General features: G+C 38.5%; 1 protein-coding gene across 1 annotated transcript in view; it reads right to left on the bottom strand.

The window, feature by feature from the left end:
- Positions 1 to 432: 432 nt before the first annotated feature.
- LOC113237176 (protein outspread) overlaps positions 433 to 14,931 on the bottom strand; it is a 474,205-nt gene continuing 459,706 nt past the window's right edge. Inside the window, exons 10-16 of the mRNA XM_026473494.1 lie at positions 11,477 to 14,835; positions 10,474 to 10,854; positions 8,608 to 8,781; positions 8,157 to 8,309; positions 7,761 to 7,857; positions 3,736 to 3,849; positions 433 to 2,894 (exon numbers count right to left, since the gene is read on the bottom strand). Of these exons, the coding sequence (XP_026329279.1) occupies positions 2,889 to 2,894; positions 3,736 to 3,849; positions 7,761 to 7,857; positions 8,157 to 8,309; positions 8,608 to 8,781; positions 10,474 to 10,854; positions 11,477 to 14,835 (4,284 nt within the window). The 3' untranslated portion in view covers positions 433 to 2,888. The remainder of the gene's footprint in view (positions 2,895 to 3,735; positions 3,850 to 7,760; positions 7,858 to 8,156; positions 8,310 to 8,607; positions 8,782 to 10,473; positions 10,855 to 11,476; positions 14,836 to 14,931) is intronic.

A 14,931-nucleotide genomic window follows, 5' to 3' on the forward strand; every position in this document is an offset into this window, starting at 1 on the left:
GGATTTTTCCAGTATAGAGTTTGCCGCTTAGTAATTAAAAAACGCTTAGTAAAAAAACTCGTATCTTATAGCACAAAGTTACTGGAAAAAAAAACAAAATGGCGGACAGGTCAAGGCTCTATTATCGAAATGCAGTGCAAGCTTAAGTCTTTATAAAGTTTTTTTTTCAGGGATAGATGAAAAGTAATGCTTTAATTTGCATGCTCTATTTCAGTTTCTTAAAATCAAAGGTCTTTTTTATTGTTAACTTACGATACACGAAATAGTATAAACATACGAAAAATAGGCGCCTTGACGTCGAGTTGCGGACACTAGCCCGTTACACCAAGTACCAAGTAGTATAAACATGTATTTTTATTACATTTTGTGTTCTAGTTCCTAATTAGATGTATGAAGGAAAAAAAATAAATAAAAAGCAAATATATTGTATTAAGGAGTTTATTTTAAAAATCTTTGTTACATAAACCAACACTTTACAAAGTCAACTCGGACAAGGGGAGACGTTAAATATAAGTTAAAATTTTATTTTAAGATATGCCCAGATCGGAGCGATTCGGTCGCGTCCGAAGACAAATTCTGCATAGAAAATGTATCAAATAATTAAGCGTTTTTGGTATTTCTTGTCGCCATTTCCGCTTGACACAGAAAACGCATCGATATGGGCGTAAGTTCATTTTTAGCAGCACAATACCATACGTACATACAATGCTCTTTTGGTATTTTTTTAAACTAGATAACATTGAGCAAACGATACATAAGTTTCGCCCGACTTTGCTTGTTATTTCGTGGCTCTATACACAACAATGTGAGAATGGAAGACAGTACAAATGCCCAGAAAAATGTGGTAACAAACAAATAAACACACAGAGTTAGGGTGTCAGAGATAAACTGAAAAATGTCAAACTTTAACACTATAAATATATTTTGCTACTTCTTTATGTATCAGTAAAAACGGAGTGGTGCCAGAGTCATAAAAATACTTTAAAAAGTAGACTGATTTCGAGATTGCCATTGCCAGTTCATAAATTCAAATCATTAAAAAAAGAAAGGAAAATACGTTCCGTTGCACTACACTTTTACTAATGCATAAAAAGTAGCATTCCAGTTTGTTAATGTTTTAAAACAAATATAATAAAAATAATATGCGTCTACAGAAACACATGTTAGAATATACTATAGCTATAAAACACGTCGTTAAGTTTTCTACCACGCCGCTAAAAGATTCATCCAAAAAAACTGTTAAAATCTACGAATAATAATCATCAAATATATCTCCCATAATCCGTAAGATATAACGTACCTACGTCACTATATATAAATCTACAAAAAGGATTAAATAGGGGCTTCATTAATCCACAATACAATGCTTCCTAATGACAATACATTTCATTTTAAGTATTAAAAAGTACATACTAAGATAGCAATGTATGCTTAACGCCCGATGAAGAGAAAATGTCATAAATACGAAATATTTGGTAACAATTCCTTAAAGATTAAAAAGGACAGCAATTCTGTGCACTAAAAAACAATTTGTTAGACAAAAAAGAACGTTAGTATGTACAAAATGTTATACAAATTTTTCTTTACAAGTTACAAATCACTAACCAATTTTATCTAAAGCTAAAACTTAGGAAATTAGTTACAAAAACAAACAAAGACAATTCTTGGACATATTCATTAAACTAGATGACAAATTTGTGTTGTCTTTTTTTTAAATTTAACGGTGATAGTACTGCTAAACTTTCAAAATTAATTTTCTGAATATGCTCAAAACAATCGATACTATTGCATAATCAAAGTTCACAGGAAAAGACGCAAGAAAAGACACGAAGATAAGAAAAAGGGAGCTACATTATATAAAAAAATCTACATTTTAAAAATTACTCAAAAAGAAACAAGTTACAATATACAATTGTGTTGTAGGTGGGAGTTAGGATCTGGCCACTTCTAAAGAAATAATTATTTGGTCCTAAATTATATTAAAAATTACATATAAATGTTAATGAGATCAACCAAAATATCATAGAATTACTGTGGAATTTTATGACATTTTTGCCGATCTTTTTAATGTATATTAAATAGCAATTGTGAAATCAGTAAGTCATTACTTTCGTTCAGGAACTGTTCCCTAATTTCACAGCTGCGTCGTTCTATAGCTAGGATTATTTTTATATAAGTAGATATATTTAATAAAACTAATTAATAGTTTATAAATGTTGAATATATCTGTCGCAAATACAAATAAATAATGTTAATAATTATTTATCATACATTCGGGTTAACATTTCTAAAAAAAACTACTTTCAACAAATTTAAAATTTATCCACTGATAATTTCTAAACGTATCCTTGTATATATATTCTTTAGAAATGCGCAACGGAAAATCGCATATAATGCTTATATTAAAAAGTACATTTTATAATATATTTTTTTGTGATATTGAGTACATTTTTAACACATGGGTAAATAAGCTAAGTGGCCAGGTGCTAGCGTGGTGGGAATAGCGTAATTCTATGCGTTTACAATACCCAATATACAAATTTTTTTAAATTTCTTGTTAAGGGTATGTTCTGCCTACTTTTTAATGTAGGTAAGTTAAAAAGTTTAAACTTATGGACCAAATACTGTGGCATCTTCTGGGAGCTTTCAAATCTTTGGGTGTGAGAAGTCTATCTACCTACGGGTATAAACTGTTCTGGTTTTAAACGACTTTTGGTCATTGAATTAAAAGTTGTAGAAATATTCTATCAGAGTTTGATCAAGTTATATAGGGTGACGACATTGACACGCAAACGCCGTTTATAGTTCGAAACGTTTCTTTCGCTCTGCGACCATCCCGACGAGGGGCGCGATGACCCTGCTACCGTCGTCAGAGCAGCGTCGCGCTTTTAATTCTGTGAACAAAGTAATTCTATAAAAATATTATCAATGTTATAAAAAGATAATTGTCTTTTACATTATAATTGTGAATACAAAGAATTCGATCTTTGTGTCTTGAAGTCGAATTTTTAAAATTTATCACCCAAGTATATTTTACTCTTTATTATTATGTCAACAGTCGATTGTTTTTTGGCGCGTATCTAGTTTGTACATTACACTCATTGAGTCTAGTACCAGAAATAGAGACGAAATAAGGGCCGTCCATCCCCGACAATTCATCAGGTAAATGGTCCATAAATGACTTTTAAATATCAACTCTCGTTTGCGCTGAAATCACAAATTAGAAAGCTGAAATAGCACAGCGCCAACAACTTACTCGTGTGTACGTCTTCGTATATTCCAAAAATATTCTGTATTTATTGTAATAACGATAATACCTCTAACAGGGCTGTTCCATTCGGTGGTGTGGGAAAAAACGGCAAAACATCTCATTACAAAACAAACGGAATCACATTTCATCGGTAATTAAATATTAAAAATGTAATTTTTCAATTTTCGTCCATTATAGCAAAGCTCAAGTTAAACTGGACGATTTGACGACACCCGTCAATTGTTTCGAATTCGGGCTGCCCAATCGGAGCGCAGTTGTCGCCGTAATGATTTGGCAGAATACTTTTCAAACAAATGAAATGACATTTCGCGTCTTTTTCTGGTTATATACTCCTCGATGGTTACACTTGACATCAAGTTCTTTACGCTATGTACAATTTCGCTACAAACATTCGTTTCCAGTTCGCTCCGCAGAATCTGTCAGATTTCGATCATAGCACAGTCGGTATATGATTAAAACTTTACCTGCACGGGGGAGAGTTGCAGGTTGCGTGTGCTCTCGGTTTTTGCGAACTGTATCTTGGCGGGGCGTGACGGCCGTGCTGCCTCCAGCAGCGGGCTCGCTCGGGACGACTTCTCCTGTACAGTGGCGAAAGGTGAGTAAGTAAAATATCAGGGTGGCTGGAAATATTGTCCATTGAAATTGAAGCTGTTCACTTGGTAAAATAGTTTATGTAATTATCTCAATGAGCGATCAAATTATTTGTATTGTACAGGCTTCTACGCTGTCAGAGCATATATTAAAAACTGAATGATGTAGTCCTCTTTACGTCATAACTTAGAATTTAGATAGGAGACAATATTTGCTTAATTAGATTTACAATTTCAGGTTGGTTTCATTTTCTAAGTGGATAAATTCATTAGCACTATAAGGTACTATATAGAAGGAAGTAAAAAACTCAGTTTAGTATCTTGAAAAATGATTAAGCGATTTTAAAGATACTTAATTCTAGATTTTAAAACTTTCGTAATCATATTGAACGATTATCACAAGTCACGGGCATATATCAATGGGTCCTTAGTATAAGGACTAACAATTTGATCATCTTCATTGAGGCTTTATTTCATTATAATCTATAAAGTAGCGTTAAAATAAAATCAAACACATTTAAGGAAACCATGAAATACAAGGAAATCTTGAAAATATACCAGATCCTTGTGACCAATTGTGATTTTGCGCTTTACGTAGTACGTATTACGTACGTACGTGTAGTTACGTATACGTAGGGCCCATGAATACAGGGTATTTTTTTTTTATAATAACAACCTGTCAGGAGTATATTACTAACATCATAAACATTTTGAAAAGACTGAATAAATCATCAGATTTTACATTCATACAAAAATAAATAGATTTAAATAGATCGCTATAAAAGGTTATAACTCTGTGCAGGACGGGGGTGGGAGTCGTCGCTAGCACGTTTGAACTTATTCTACCAAATATAGATCTAGAAAGTGTCAGAGAGCATAACAAAAACTTGAAAGTTTATTTTTGGTAAATTTATTATGTTTTGTAAAAATTCATGGAACAAAATTTGTTGTTTTTGATGTAATATAGTCCAACGCGGATGTTAGCATTTTAAAAATAACCCTGTATATACCACGGTATGACTTTTTATTATTCTCTGGATATTTCAGGCAGGTTACACTTTCTATGGTCACTTGTTGACTGGCGTCTCGATTGAGAGGTTCAATATTAGTGAATATTTAGTAGGAATACCTCTCATTATCGACAAATCGTCGAAAGTACGTCGAAGGTGGTTCACAATCTTTGGAAAACGTGTGAAGCCGATGGGAATCGGGCAGTTTAAATCGGGGAAAAGTTGAACCGTAGTTAGAACCTGTAACCGTTGATAAAAATCTATTTCTCTTAATAATCTATAATATCACTGTCAATTTTTACGGAGCTTCAATTCCATGAACAATAAAAAATTATTCAATTAATGAATTATTTAAGTACTCTATCTACAAATTAAAACAATACATTTTTAATTTGCAAACGTGTTTTTCTGCGCCCACACCAAAATTAATTTAAGATTATACCTCGAGAAATTCACCATTTTTTTACCTAATTTATTCTTCAATTAAGCCGGTTTTAAATTTGAATTTTTGTTGACTATTCAGTCTGTTGTTGACGTTAGTTTTTCCGTTACAATAAAATCGAAAATAATAAATGATTATTGGCTATTTTAGTATAATTTCGAAGTGGCTTTAACTAAATACAGTGTTTTAGATGTAGATTATGACAATATGATTCATGTTGAATTTGAGTTTATTTTTAATTCAGATTTTTATTGAAAAACCTTGCGCGAACCGTTGCCATTTCACTTATCAGTTTTGGGACTCTTTTTCTATGCTTTATTCTCATATTACTTTGGATTTTTTTCGAGGTACTGCCTTAAATTATATTAATAAATGGTTTATTTTTCATTTCGAGCCAGCACAAAGCAAATTAATATAAAATAAAATATCCGCAAAATTTCATGCGCTGTATGTCAAAGTGTAAAGTCAAAAGCATGATTGTTATTTTAAAACTAATTTCAGAATATTTTTAAAAAGCTTTTTAATTAAATAACTCCATTAGATATTTATGTATATCATATAAAACAAAATAAAAATAATAAAATACGTCTAAGTGTAAAATGTGCGATTTATATGCGTGATTTATTTACAATAAATATCTACTGCCTACGAAAGAAAGATTTGTGAAATTCAGTACCTTTGTCATTTGGCAAGTTTGTACAGATAGCTTATACGCACTTCTCATCTTTCCGGTTTTAAACAAAGGATTTTATGACACTACTCTTAGTGTGTGTAAAAAAGTTCTTGGAATATATAGTTATTCCGTTATATTTTATGTATTTAATTTATCATAACGACTTTTGATTGATTACATAAGTTAGTGGTCTGTGCAAACTTGCCAAAGTGCCTATGATATTTACCTGGTTGATTGCGCTGCCAGGCGGCCGCGAGGTGCCGCAGGTGCGTCCACAGCGGAGCCTCCCGTCCATGCTGTTAGTGCCACCGCCAATATTAACATATCATCTAGCTACCACTGATTTACTATTTCTGATACCATCGCGGCAATTGAGCTTTGAAGAACAGACACGGGAAAACCATTTGTAGATAAAGTATTTAAATTCAGGGCTAAGACTATAATGGCGTTGATTCGACTAAACACAACGAAAACTAAACTTTCATTAACTTTAACTGCCTCCGTGGCCAAACGGTTACCATGCCGGATTGCCACGCAGAGGTCCCAGGTTAGATTCCCGGGCCGGGAGAAATAGTAGTATGGCCTACAATTATTTCTCTCGTGAGTTTGGGTGTAATTTGTGGTTGTCTATGTGTGTGTCCATGGCACCCGCGACACAGGGTTTCCCTAGTGCGGGGCTATGTTGAGAGTGTGCGTTATTATCAATAAGAAAAGGAAAGAAATGTTTTTTTTTTTTTACTTTAGAGCTGTCACTTAAGTTAACGTTCATTGACTACTCTATATTTTATACTGCATGGATTTGCATCACGAGTGACTTTATTATTATTTATTTGTTTATATATTCAGGTTACAAAGACCCATAAATACATACCTTATAAACTAACGTACATTACATACATAATACAATAAAACACTAATTACTAATTATTTATTGTCTGCGACGTGTGACGCAACGTGGGTGTCCGATAGACGACCTCGGAAACGTCGGTACATGACGCCTCTTGGCCAAAACTCCTCCTTCGTGAATGTCGACAGATGTTGAGTTGGTACTCTCACCACAAATGAATTAAAATTCACCTTGTGGCGGCACCACAACCGCTTAACCCTCAGGGAAGCATTGGATTGCACCCGTATTAATTACTCCACAATATCAGCAGAATATAACCCGTGACACGTGTAACATTGTTGGTGTCGCTGGATGAAGTAAATGATTAGGGCCATAATGGGGCCATATTTACATTTATAACAACAACCTGTCAATATTATTGACAAATTTAGATCTGTCTAAAATTAAAATTTCTGTCGTTTTCTGAACTAAAATCAAATTAGTATTTGCCCGAACCAACGCCATTATCACAGTAGCGACAATTATGGATTTTATTAAAACTAAATTGGTATCATGAAAAAGTTTCTAAGCTATCGTCAGCTCAATAATCGCGATCTAAAGAATGAAACGGACAGATAACAATTACAAATCAAGTATTCCACAAATTACGTTGTATTTACAAAGGGTGCTACGAAATGTGTAACCAAAACAAAAGTGATTTGTGACTATGCAAAAAAGTTTGGGAAATCTAAAAAACTATAACTCTACTAAAATAATACGATTGCTTGGTGATGAGTGTTATTGTGACGTTATGCGCATGATTACATGCAAGCGTGATGCGCCTACGCAAAATAATGATTTTCTAAGCGCTATCAAGCATTGGCTGTACAAGCGTGTACCGTGATCTTTTGTGTTTTAAACAGTTAGTAGTTTGAATTTGGAACATACCGGCGCAGTCTCTTCGATGAGTTGGGAGAGAGATGACGCTTCAGAGTTCTTCATTTCATTCGCCTCTGACATTATGTGTGCTCGCAATTGTTTATTCCTGTAAAATTGTTAAAAATATTTTAGAAGAAAGCAGTTTTGTGATGGATTTTTCCAATTGTTCTAGAATTGTATAACTTTTGATTTTTGTTTTAAATAAAAATTTAAGGTAAATAAAACTCCATATATTTGCAAAGAATTTTGATTGTTCTAGCTCGAAGGAATTTTTCTTAGTGTTCGACCTTTGTATTAATAATTAATGGAGTAATTTTACAAAAAATAATTCAATATCATGGAAATAAAACATCGTGACATTTAAATAAACTTAAAAATTAAAATTTTGATTGTGTTGAATAATACCTGGCATCCAGCTGCATGATATGGTTATGCGCTTGTGCAAGCTGTGCGGTCGCGGTAGCAAGGCGTTCTTCCAACGCAGCGGACTCCACGCATTTGATGGAATACTTTTCGGAGAGGGAGAGGATCTCTCGCCTAATCTCTTCCATTTCTTGTCTGAAACATTAGAATATAGATTTTGATGATCCGAGAAAAGCCTTTGACTTTGTATTGTACAGGAAGAGACGGTGTATCGAAAACTGCAATTTCCTTGTCACTATGGTTGTTAGTCAAACGTTGTAAACGGGACAGTATACCAAATTTACAAGTGTTTGCAAAATTTCATACAGTAATATTGAATATTAAAGATTAACTTTGAAGGGGTCATACAGGGTACTATTTTATGACCAACTCTATATTGTATATTTTATATTATAAACTTATATTTAATATTATTGATATAGGTAATACTCACTGGTGCCTAGAGCTTAGCTGCGACAGGTCAGGATTATGTGTACCGCGGCTGAGAAACTCTGCTTTAAATTTGTCCACCTCACGTCGCACCTCGCTCTCGTGGGCTTTGCGCATCGCATCTAACGCTGCTAATGTGGCGCGCGTTTCTTCAGCAAGTGCTTGTTCTTTGTCTAACCTGTGGCGATTCGGTTAATTTAATTTTGAGGTCGAGGGAACTACCAATTTTTTGTTAAGAATAATTTTAGTTAATTCATAAATTCATTGTCCGAAGGGTGTTTTCCTAATTTATGGAAACAAGCCTTGGTTACCCCAATTTATAAGTCTGGCTCGAAACATGATGTTAGGAATTACAGACCTATATCAAAGCTTTGTGTATTCGGTAAGATTTTAGAAAAAATTGTAACTCTTTATTTAGCCACTGTTTTTTCGTGTCATATCTCCCCACAGCAACATGGCTTTTTTCGTGGCCGTAGTGTTGAGACAAATTTACTATTTCTTACGGACTTTATTCTTATGCCATGGATTCCGGTTATCAAGTCGATACCGTGTATACCGACTTCTCTAAGGCCTTTGATAAGATAAATCACAATATACTCCTACATAAACTCTTGAAGCTTGGTATACACGGAGATCTTCTACGATGGCTAAAATCCTACATAGAAAAACGTATTCAGGCGGTATCGCTTAAAGGTTGCATTTCTGATTTTCATGATATTCCATTTGGCGTCCCGCAAGGTTCCCATCTTGGTCCGTTGCTAATTCTCATCACTTAGTTTATGCCGACGATACCAAAATCTTTAAAATTATTACTGGAAACATTGATTCTCTTGATTTGCAAAGAGATCTTGATGATTTTCGACATACTGTGCTAACAACGAACTACAACTCAACCATTCCAAATGTCATATTTACATTACCTTTACAAGAAAAAAGCAACCTTTCTATTTAATTATAGTTTTAATGGCGCCATAATCAAACGCGTTAATCAGGTTAGAGATCTTGGTATAATCCTTGACACTAAATTAAATTTTAATTCTCATATCGAAAAAGTTATCTCAAAATCCTTTAAACTGTTGGGTTTTATTTTACGTGTCTCTCAGCATTTCCGTAACGCTCTTACTTTTAAAACATTGTATTCATCGTTTGTATCTTAGAATTTGGAAGTGTAGTTTGGAACCCTCGTTATAAAGTACATGTAGATGCTTTAGAAATAGTGCAGAAAAAGTTTATCAAGAGTCTTTGTTATCGGACTGGTGCAGAGTACGTTAATTATGACACTTCATGCAAGGAATTTAAGGTTCCTTTCTTACACAACAGGAGAAACTTTATTGATTCGTTTTTCTTATACAAATTAGTAAATAATTACATCGATTCACCGGATCTTTTATAAAAAAATTGGCCTTAAAGTTCCCTCTTGCATGACCTTGCGCTCTAAAGCTACTTTCTGTTGTAAACTCAGTAGGACAAACTCCCAATGAAATGGTTTTTTTAGGCGCTATTTGGATTTTTATAATGAAAATTTAAGTCGTATAGACATATTTGGCATTTCTTCATAAGGTTATAGAGTAAGGGTAAGAGAAGCTTTATTTTAACAACAAAAATTTAGTGATATAATTATTTAGTGTACTTGTACACGTAATTAAGTAGCATTAATTATTTACGTTTCTAATTTTTCTTATTTTTTATAATATTATTCTCCTTTTCTTTTTTTTTGCTTGTGATGTTGTTTCGCTCATTATCTTATTAGTTTTTGTTAACGGAGCTCTAGGTCGGTACGTATATCAATTTTGATTTGTTACCCGTCCGTCGACGACTGCCCGTTTCCTCGAATAAAATAAATAAAAGGCGATGGCGGGCGAGGGGTTACCTGAGCTGGTCCCTCTCGGCGCGGTGCTTCTCCTCCATCTCGCGCACGATGCGGCGGTGCGAGCTCTCCATGGCCAGCAGCCCCTTCTCGCAGAGCGCGCGCAGCTGCTCGATCTCCTGCTGGTAGCGCGCGCGCAGCCCGTCGCCGTGCGTGTCGGCCGCCACGGCGCTCTGGTAGGCGGCGCGCAGGCTGTCCAGCTGCGCCGAGTACTCGGAGTCCAGCGCGGCCAGGCGCCGCTGCAGCGTGCGCGCGCGCTCCCGCAGCGCCGTGCGCTCGCGCTCGTGCTGCGCCTGCAGCTGCGCGCGCGCCCGACGCGCCGCGGCCAGCGCGCCCGCCTGCTGCGCCAGCGCGCACTCGCCGCGCGCGCGCTCCGCCTGCAGCCTGCGGAGTAGATTAGATTGGATTAGACTAATGGTTATTTGCCTAATACAGCAAATATACAGGTCTTCAATTAAATTGGTACAATGTATTCCACCTGCAAGCAGGTGTGCGAATATATTGGAATTTATTGGTACAGGTAATTGAAGTTAATTAAAATGTCAAATATTTCTAAATTCAAAGTATTCCTTATTACTATAGAAGCAATGTGTCATAAGCCATCTTGTCAATTGTAGTTTAAAATTATGTCCGTGCAGTAATTTAATGTCACTTGGTAAATTATTAATGCACATGTTGTAGCAAATATTTGTATAAATTATTTTATGGCAACGAGGTTGACATAATTGATTCATAATTTTAGGCCGTGTTTGTCTTTGAAATATTTCGCCACGTATTTTAAAATGTTTAGGATTAGTCTTAAAAAACACACAGATGTCTCTGATATACATACAGGTGAGAGGTAAGATGTTTAGTTTTTTAAATAGGGGCTTGCATGTGTCATCTGCTTTAGCGCCACAAATTGCGCGAATGCATTTTTTTTGTATTATAAAAACCCTACCTACATCTACGGACGGTCGCCCTTTGCCCGCGCCCCCGCCGCCCCGCCGGCGGCCGGCCCACCCACCTGTCCAGCGCGTCCTGCAGCTGCTTGCAGTGCTGGCACGGCGCCAGCGCTTGCAGAGCTTCGACGCGGCGCCGCAGCGCCTCGACGCGGTCCAGCGCCGAGCCGCCGGCGCCGGGCGCGTCCTCGCCGGCCGCGTCGTCGCCGGCCAGCCGCCGCGCCACGGCCGCCACCGCCGCCTCCGCCCGCGCGAGGCTCTCGCCGATCTTCATCGAGTCTTCACTGTTGCCCGAACAGTCACTGGAGAAGAGCGCGCGGCACTCGTTCGAGAAGTGCTGGAACAGGTACACGAACTCCGCCTCCTGCGACGGGTCGCTGTCCAGCGAGGAGACGGCGTCGGATCGCCGCGCGCCGTCCTGCGGTGCGGACGCGCAGTACGTGCCCTCCACCACCGCGACGCGCGCGTCCACCAGCGCCTTTTGCGCCAGCACTTCGGCCAGTTGCTGCAGCAGCATGCGGCTGTCCAGTCCGGGGGAGCTCTCTTTGGTGCGGCGGTCGACGGACAGACATTCCCTGTAGCGCGAGGCGATGTTCCTGACGGCGACGTCCATCTCGCAGCGGAGGTGGTCGTGCGCGGCCTGCCACCACAGCTCCAGGTCGGCGCGGTCCTGGGCCGTCAGCGTCAAGCGGCACCGGCGAGCGTCGTCGAGTTGGTCCTCGCACAGCTGAGCGGCGCGGCCCAGGGCGCGAGCCACTTCGGCTTGAACCAGTTCGGCCCCGAGTGCGTCTCTGGCCGCCGCCCACGCCTCGCGTACCCTTGCCGCTTCGATGTTTGCCCGTTGTTGCTCAAAATCGGAGTCATTGGGCGTCACGTAGCTTAAAGTTTCGCACGCTAACGCTGAACACAGTTCGGCTAACTTTTCCGTTTTGTATCTATCGACTGCGTCTGCAACTTCTTTTTGTGATGCCTTCAAAGCTTCCAGGTCAGCGCTCTGTATTATAAGTTCCGATTTGCGAAGATCTCTCGTTTCCCGCGCGTTGTTCATGATATCGATCTTCCTGGAAAGTATCCTGGCGAGATAGTCGAGTGAACTTCTGGTGTTGTTGATGCTTTTGCAACTGTCACCGTTTATTTTACATTTAAGATTATCGATTAATTGACTAGTTTCGATTATTTCAGACTTTATTAACCTAGCGAAGAATCGGCTGCCGTTAGACGATTCTAAAGCCTCTTGAATTCTACTGATGAGGACCGCCTCATATGCCAACTTCTCTGCCAGAATTTCTAGGCTCTTCCTCTGTGTTAGTTCGCCAGCTTCATATAAAGCAGCCTTCCTTCTGGAAATTTCCAGTAGTTTTGTTCTGAGCTGTTCCTCCAATTGTACGACGACTTCTGCCACGCTGTCATTGACTTCGTTCTCGTGCGCTTCACAATCGACCACGCATTTGTCAAAGCAATCTTGAAGTCTTTTGCTAACTTCAGTGAGACACTTCTCCATTGATTTGATGCTATACTTCTTTTCGAGACTAGGCGACGGTGATCTCCTCGTTTTAGCTGCTCTCATAGCGCTCATTTGACTCAGGCACTCATTCACCTTGTTTCTTGAATGTATCACCACGCTTTCTAAGCTTTGGAGTCTGTCAAGAAGATGTCGTTGTGATTGTGTACCAACACTAGAATTCTCTGGACTGTCATTGAATATGGGACTATCGGATGATCGCGTCGCTTGACTTAGGCTCTCACAGGAATTCGTAAAGTCTCGACGGGTTTCTAAGGCGGATGCTACTTTGGTTTCTAGCGAAGTCAGTCGAACTAACATTTTCATCGGTTCCGAGCTTGTGGCACTGTCTAGTGACTTCCTTCTGAGTCGAGCCGCTAATCTCTTCATTCGCTTTTCGTCTGTTAAGCTGTCGCTCTTGGTAGCTTTCTCTTTAGAAGGCGAGGCACTCTTAGAAGGAGAGTTGATTGTGGGAACTGTTTCTCCCGTCTCCAACATTGTAATTTTATTTTCCAGTTCCGTTAATTTATCCTCGACTTCTTTGCTCAACGTGAAAGACTCTCTCCCTTTCAATGACAAGCTGCGTCTCTTCTCCCTAGATTCTGTCTTTTGAATCTTATGCTTCAAGGTACGCACTTGCTTGTCTGACGCAGTAAGCTTCTGAGTCAAATCAAGAATCCGCGCTGCCATTAGGTCTATTTCTGACCTACTGCATTGTTCTCGTAACTTCATTTCATTGCGCAATTTCATATTAGTTACTTCTAGTTCGTCATACATATTGTGTGACTCTTTGAGTTCCTTCTTCATAGCCTTTATTTCCTGTATAGCTTTAAGGAATCTAGATCTTAAATCGATGTACTCTTCGATAAGTCTCGTTTTTTCTAGGGACTCGAGATTTAAGTCTTGATTTATGTTAGTGAGATCGCTAAGGGAACCAATGCTCTTTCTTTTTTCTCTAGTTGGTGGTTCCACGACCACGCGACCTTCCAGTTCCCTTATTCTGGTGTAAAGATTATCATTATCTTTGACACTCTTAAGTAGTTTTTCGTTAAGTTCGTTTAGTTCTCGTTGTAGTTGCTTGATCACATCTTGAGCAGATGCAAGCTGCTTTGTTAAAAGTTCACAGTGCTCCGTAGACTCCTTTAGGAAATTTTGAGTTTCTGTTAATTTAGTCTCCCACATGTTCTTATCCTGGCTATAAAGTTGTTTTATGGCGTCTATGTTTTCTGCTTCCTTTGTTCTAACAGCAAGCTCTTCTTCTTTTTTCTGCAGAGTCGTGACTAATTCCTCCATTTTCTTTTCTCGGAGAGCTGATTCCGATTTCAGCTTTCGCAGTCTCCCTAATTCAGATTCGGCAGCGTTGACATCGCCCAGAGCGAGTTTAAGTTGCTTCCGAAGATCGTCGATCTCGATGGATTGTTTATCGATGGTCGACATGTAGCTGCGCTTGCGCGGTTCGTTGGGTTTTTCGTTTTCGTCTATTTCGTCAGTCGGGCGTTTTTCTTTGGTGGCGTCAATTTCGTCCTTGTCGCTTTTCAGTGAGTTAGATCTGGGCAGAGTTTGGTGACATGCTCTTGCTCGCACTTTATCTTTCACTTTAGATATCGGAGTGCGACTGAGGATTGGTGAAGGAGGCGGTTGTGGAGCTACGTCTCCCCAATCAGCACTATCTCGGCGGCCACCTTCGGATGCTGTTCGGTACTCTTCATCTGATGAAAATGGTGCTGATCTTGGTGTTGCTGGAGTCACTGGTGTGACAGGAGATGATGATGATTCTGAAGTTTGATCGACGCTGTCCTCTCGAAGTATGAGTGATAATGGGCCAGAGTCGGGCAGTCCGGCAGTCCTTCGGATCGCTGATACCCAATCGGCTCTGATTCCCGCTGTAACAGCTGAAAGGACTATGTGTTTGCCATCCCAAGTCTGAAAAAAAAATGGAAAAATAAAGTTAACTCTGTTGTTTATTTTAAGATTATATTATATTTTACAAAATCCTAATCGATTTTTTTATAAATAATA

This window comes from Hyposmocoma kahamanoa, unplaced genomic scaffold, assembly GCF_003589595.1.
Source record: "Hyposmocoma kahamanoa isolate Upper Pololo Valley unplaced genomic scaffold, ASM358959v1 93, whole genome shotgun sequence".
Classification (NCBI taxonomy): Eukaryota; Metazoa; Arthropoda; class Insecta; order Lepidoptera; family Cosmopterigidae; genus Hyposmocoma; species Hyposmocoma kahamanoa.